Genomic DNA, 6,773 nt, shown 5'->3' with positions numbered 1-6,773 from the left:
AAGATGGAGTATTGTCAAAATCGTGATTATGTTATGCAATTATTCAACTTTATGATCCAAAATGAGTGGACGAATTCTGCAATTCTACTTAGTAGAATATAAGATACGGAGTAATATAGTTCAGACTATTATAATCCCACGATTTGCGCTGCTACCACAGGATGTCCAATCCAATTCCTAATCGTCATTCTAACGACCTTGCTCAAGGAGGCTCCCGATCTTCACGGATTGAATGACAACTAGCAAGTCTATGCTAGAAACCACCCAACAACAAACATCAATGCGCAAGACTTTTGGATCAAGAAGAACTCAAATCAATTTAACTCTTAAAGTGGAATTGTTTCCTACTTGGCTGGTCCACGGTTCTCACGATCGAAGAGCAAGGTTTGAACAAAGGTGTTGCCTTGGACTCCACATGAGGAGGTTTTGTTGAACTACACAAGGGGAGCTTTCATCATATCTTATCTATCCCTAGAAATGAAAAGGAGAGGGGGGTATTTATGGCCCCATACCCAGCCACAAGTCATGTGCCTCAAAAGAGAGATGCGTGGGCATTTTGCCCTTTTGTGCATGCAGACACGCTGGATGGCCAGGGTACCCCGCATATCTCGCACCCTGTTTGGGTAAGATCAAATAGCCGCTCGTAGTGTTTGGCCTCTCTGACCAAGACCCATGCGGCTCTACATCATGAAGCATCCGATCAGAGGATGCTTCTTCCTATGCATCAATGTTTCTTGCCTAGAATGAATGATCTTGTTCTTCCTTCTCTTCCATGCTTCTCTTGATGTTTTGATCTTTCGAATGTCCTCAGCTTCCTCATTTTCTTCCATCCTTCCCCTCTCAAAACCTAAAGGTGCATAGGAAAGAAGTGTCAAGTAGTGTATCATGATCAAGAGTAGTAGTTGGGCACACGTAAAGGTGGAGATTCACCTTCGTATGACATATTATGGTCTTGGCTTGGCAAATAATTGTGTCACTTTTAGTTTTGGCACTTGACATGGTGATTCCATGGAGAACACTATATCATTGACCGGTGTTCTTGAACTTGATATACATCATGTACATGTACACTTGATCCGTTCTAGTAGCCATGGAATCATTGATCGGTGTTCTGAGACCTAGCCTCCTATATAAAGGCTAGGAGGTGCCATTAGGAGAGGGGAACAAAAAAATTGCTGCAGCCCTAGATCCATTCTAGTATTACGGCGACTTAGCCTCATAATCAATACAGAGTTGGACTATCGTGTTTGTCTGATCAGCCGACGAAACCACTAGCCTTCGTTGGACACCTCACTCCCTAAAACCCTAAGTCCATATCCATGGACATTGCCGAGATTAACCCTCATCACCTGCGAACACTAATGTGAAGCTTTGCTTTGGTAGTATTGATCCCAATTCGATTGCATTTTAAGGTGTGGACATGTCTAGAGATGATGATAGTAAGAACTTTACTTCAGGTTCTTAATTACCTATTAACGAGGAACATCCGCATGGCAAAGAAAGTTGCAAAAGTGTGTCATTTTTTTGAGATAGAGGATATGCCCCAGCCTCTGCATCGATAGATGTGTACGTCCTTCTTTATTATTCAACAAAGCTTTGAGAAAATATCATACATAAAAAGTTGAAGGCACCACGCAACAACAATGACAAAATCATGCCAACATGGCTTTGTGCCATGAGAACGTGAAAACCCATCATCAACTAGGATCAGGGAACATCGCATACCCCGAGACACCCTCTAAGAGAAACATGAAGGCTTATTTGGTCTAGCAGACTCGTAGCGAGTACCTCATGCACACGCTATAGAAGTTGTCGCCTCCATCAATATGACGAGCAATCTTTAGGGTAAATATCCACATAAACTTCATTGTTCCTGCCATTGATGCCACCACGACGCCAGAAAGCGCCTCCCTACGTGTGACCATCGTCACACGATGGCCGCTGAGACATCGTGGCACCATGCCACCGAGACTCCTCACTTTAGATTGTAGATGACAAGCCGCTCCACCTTTGTCTCCACGAGATAAACACGCGGAGACGGATGCCCAACACCAAGTCTTTCACACATCCGTCTAGCCGATGAATGTCTCCAAAGATGATGCCCCCCACGGGACGACGATACAGACTCGCCATCATTCGATCTAGGAGTCCCCCATAACGCCTCCAATGAGGGCTACGACGCCCACAGGCGCCACCGTCAATGGTGTCTTCCCCCAGGTTTGAGGTTTCCCCCATAAACAATGGAGCGAGAGATGCCCCTAGCATCGCCTCCAACGAGGAATATGACATCCACGGGCACCGCCGTCGATGGTGGCATCCTTGCCCGCTTCCATAGCTGGACCACCCTCCTCTTGTCCGTGGACCGACGCACTGCACGAGCCAAAAGATCGATAGCCTGGAAGCCGCCGTGAGGCAGCAGCACCACTGGCCAGATCCTTTTACACAGATGATGAAGACAACCAAAGGTGGAGGAGGCCACATCGTTGCGTAAACAGCTCCATGGCCACATCGCTGCGTGACCGTCTCCATGGCCACGCACACGTCATCCCGAGGTTCCCTCTCAAGTTTCACTGCCACAGCCACGCCTCCGAGTCGGAGTAGGGGCGCCCCGCCGTCGCCATCATCTTCCTGCATGGGCTTTTCTCGGCCGGGATCTGGCGCCGGTAGCAGGAGACATAGGGAGGGCGGCGGCTAGGGTTAGGGGGAAGCGGTCGGCAGAGGGAGGGGGCCAGTTACTTACTTGTGTCAAAAGTGTGTTTCATTGACTACAAGTGAAGTTGAACTCCTTGCAGAAATAGAGCAAAAGTTATTATGGCTAAAATGGTTTGTTTAGAAAGACATTTATGTGTTGTTTTGTGATAACCAGAGTGTCATTCACTTGAGTAAGAATGCAAGTTTTAATTAAAGGTACAATCATATTGATGTCCACTACCATTGGGTTCCAGATGTTCTAAATTCCAACCAAATATAGATTCAGAATTGGCACACCAGATTGAAAATGTGCACACTCATGACAATAGTTTTGATATGTTGACCAACATGGTGACAAGAGACAAGGCCTAAGTATATCGCATGCAATGAAAACCTTGTGTGGGAGGGGGTTTGGGCTAATCCTTATATATTGAGGAGTGTTGGCAACTCAATTGTAGCTCATAAGTCCAACATGCGTGAGCCGTTGCTTCTGTCTCCATCCAACGACCGAGGTGCCCTCTTGAGAGAAAAGGGAGAAGAAGGGGAAACCCTTTTACTCCCGTACAATGACCGGCAACATGTTGAAGTGTGTTGTAAAGCTCCAGATAATCTAGATAAGACTATGTACTCTAGTTTTTTATAGCGGAAATTTGCATGACAGATCGGTCCACATCTTTTGTTTTTACCCCTCAAGTTTTTTCCACGTCAATCCTTGTGTTATGTGTGCACGATTGTGTTGTTTTCGTTGTAATTTTGTTGGCTGAAACTATTCTCAAATTTCACTACAGGTTCAAGCGGTTATTGGTTTATCGTGTTGCCTTCTATCCCAACAGGAAGATGCCGTTTTATTTTTCCTCCCTAGAGCCTTTTGGTGAAAAGGAGGCGTTGTGCCAGCTATTAATTAGATACTACTCACTTCGTTCCATAATATAAGTTGTTTTAGAAAATTACTTTAATTTGCTATAAAACTGCTTATATTATAAAACAGAGTGATAGAATATAAGGTTCATATACAGAGTTTAAAGTTCACATAGGCCCCATAGAGCATTATCTGGAGGTTGAAGACGAAGGACATCTCAAAAATTTCGTTGTAATTTTCGTTTTTATTGAGATGTTTTGTATTGTTCGATGTTTCTCGTAATGCTATGGTTCTATTCGCAAAAAATATAAAGCCTTAACGCTTTATGCTTTAGCTGGTAAGAACATTACCGCCAGGGGTGGGCAGCGCCACTATTCCCCGGCGCGCCCGGGCTTTCGGCCGGCCAGCAATGAGTATTTTATACGTATTTAACGCGTATTTAACATTGTATGACACTATTTGACACTATTTGCCCGGGATTCTAAAAATATTTTTGCGTCGGCTTCTGATTACCGCAGCAATATGAAATGAGTTGGCACGGTAGCTGACCAATAAGAGGCATGTGCATTTCGTGGAGGAGAAAGAGCTTGAACTCCAAATGCAAGTCCATTGGCATCTGTAGAACGTAGCTTGTATCGTTTGATCATGTTCATCCCTCTCTATTGAAACACTGAGTTAACGATTCGGAGAAAAAGTCAGAACTCCTATTCGATTTTAGCTGATACTCGCGGAAATGCTATACTCCCTCCATTCCTATCTAATTAACGCGGGGGAAACAAAACTAATGAACAAATAACATTTTGGTTAAAATCAATTAAATATTAACAGAGGTAGCACGTGTCTTGCAATGTACTCCGATGGGCGGGGTTCAGAGTAAATTGGACAAAGTTTAGATTCAGTGGTTGAGTCCGTGCAAAGAACTACCTCCTGGCGTGTGCCACGTATGCATATCCTGTAAGCTAATCATCGTCATTTCTTCGTGGATATAGCTAGGCACATATCATCATGCCGATACAAGTATACCTCGCCGTGCCAAATGCAGAGCGTGTCGTCCAATGGCGTGCCTCGGCCCCGATTTTTATCAGGAGCCCCAGGATGGACTCCACGTCAGCAGGGCCCCGGAACGGCGGAGCCAGGGATTCGGATTCTCCCTGCCGCGTGGCACGCCGCGGCCGCGCTCGCTATCTCCTCCGGGATAAGCCAGGGCCACCCTGCGCCGCGCGGCTAGATCACCATAAACTGCCGCGCACACCACACGCTCAATTCCACTCCCAGCACCACGCACGCGCGCGCCGTCCTCTCTAGCGAGCGTACTGGTACGATGGCGCTAGTCTCCTCCTCCTCCGCTGCCACCGTCGCGGCGCTCCCCAGCAATGGGCTGGCCGGCGCACGGACCTCCTTCCTCGGCGCCGGCAAGGCCGCGTCGCGGTCGTCGTTCACCGTGCGCGCCGCGGCGCCCGAGAGGCCCATCTGGTTCCCCGGGAGCACCCCTCCCCCGTGGCTCGACGGCAGGTTGGTGCTACTTGGATCTTGGACACATTGTGCGCAAGCCAAATATAATCGACGATCTGACACTGACAGTGTGCGCACATCGTTGTTTGTTCTTGATGCAGCCTTCCCGGAGACTTCGGCTTTGACCCATGGGGTCTTGGTAAGTCCTGATCAATCTCCCATGTCCAATCCTTACTAATGAATAGTGATTCACTGTTTGTTGGTGTCATCGATCGACCACGTACGTGAACAGACTTTGATCGATTTTGTTGCGAATCCTGTTGCAGGATCGGACCCCGAGAGCTTGCGGTGGAACGTGCAGGCGGAGCTGGTGCACTGCCGGTGGGCGATGCTGGGCGCCGCGGGCATCTTCATCCCGGAGCTCCTGACCAAGATCGGCATCCTCAACACGCCGTCGTGGTACACCGCCGGCGAGCAGGAGTACTTCACCGACACCACCACGCTCTTCGTCGTGGAGCTCATCCTCATCGGCTGGGCCGAGGGCCGCCGGTGGGCAGACATCATCAAGCCCGGCTCCGTCAACACCGACCCCATCTTCCCCAACAATAAGCTCACCGGCACCGACGTCGGGTACGCGCGCGCACACGCACACGCGCGTCAAGCAGAACATGTTGCTCCTTGCATGTGCTATGCAACTGACGTCTTTGCCTGTTGGAAATGTAAGGTACCCCGGTGGTCTGTGGTTTGACCCACTCGGCTACGGCAACGGCTCGCCAGAGAAGCTCAAGGAGCTGCGCACCAAGGAGATCAAGAATGGCCGCCTCGCCATGCTCGCCGTCATGGGCGCGTGGTTCCAGGCCGAGTACACCGGCACCGGCCCCATCGACAACCTCTTCGCTCACCTCGCCGACCCCGGCCACGCCACCATCTTCAGGGTACGTATACATATACCACACACAAGCATGTCCATTGTCCAAGTCCATCTATGTGCTAACATTGGTATGATTTCAGGCATTCGCCCCCAAGTAAGGAGCACCTTGGAGTTGGGCAACTAATCGGAGGAGTGTGCTAGCTGCCACGGGGAAGAAGATCGCTGGAGAAACTTGCTTTTTCGTGGGGAGTAGATTGTGATGATGGTATGTAATTGTGGAGCAATGCATGCTTGTTGGATGTGTACTTGTACTATCATGTGACCCATTGTAAAAAATGAATACTCTTTTGAAAGCTTATGTTAGTATCACCGAATCAGATTATCTTGATGCCGTGCGATGATCGTTAAGAGCATCTCCACCGGCGCGCCTCATAGTGATTTGGGGCTGTCGTGGTTTTTAGGCTCGCACCGATGCGCTCCAAACGGCGCCGGCTAGTTTTCGAGCCCAACAGTGCATCCCCGTGCCGGCCCCTCCAATTAGGGCACGAATCGGGCGCGCCGGCGCCTCGCAACACGTCAGAAAACGAGCGTGGACTCCGCCGGGCAGCCAGACACACCGATTTCCCACCTCCTACCCACGCCCGAGCCGACTCCCACCCCTCAAGATCGCCGCCGTCGCCGTCGCTGCTGCGCCCCCTGCTTGCAATAGACACCGCCGCCTGTCTAGGAACCGTCGTCCATCGACACGGCTGCCACCCCCTCGACCGGCGGCCGCTGTTTCGCCCGGAATAGAGCTCGCCGCCACCGCGACACAACCGCCCCGCCCGCAAGGTGTTCGTCTGATTGCCGCGATGGACAGCGACGACGAGATGATGGTGCGGCTGTTCACGGAGGAGCGGA

General features: G+C 49.7%; 1 protein-coding gene across 1 annotated transcript; it reads left to right on the top strand.

Annotated features, from left to right (window-relative positions):
- The first annotated feature begins 4,847 nt into the window (after positions 1 to 4,847).
- LOC124669963 (chlorophyll a-b binding protein 7, chloroplastic-like) lies at positions 4,848 to 6,247 on the top strand. Its single transcript, XM_047206491.1, has 5 exons — positions 4,848 to 5,062; positions 5,164 to 5,201; positions 5,329 to 5,632; positions 5,727 to 5,937; positions 6,014 to 6,247. The coding sequence occupies exons 1-5, from the start codon at positions 4,872 to 4,874 to the stop codon at positions 6,029 to 6,031; spliced, it is 762 nt and encodes a 253-aa protein (XP_047062447.1). The 5' UTR covers positions 4,848 to 4,871; the 3' UTR covers positions 6,032 to 6,247.
- Positions 6,248 to 6,773: the final 526 nt, after the last annotated feature.

Source organism: Lolium rigidum, chromosome 7 (assembly GCF_022539505.1).
Source record: "Lolium rigidum isolate FL_2022 chromosome 7, APGP_CSIRO_Lrig_0.1, whole genome shotgun sequence".
In the NCBI taxonomy this organism is placed as follows: domain Eukaryota; kingdom Viridiplantae; phylum Streptophyta; class Magnoliopsida; order Poales; family Poaceae; genus Lolium; species Lolium rigidum.
Note: the sequence above shows the minus strand (reverse complement) of the source record. Positions and strands in the feature narration are given on the sequence as shown.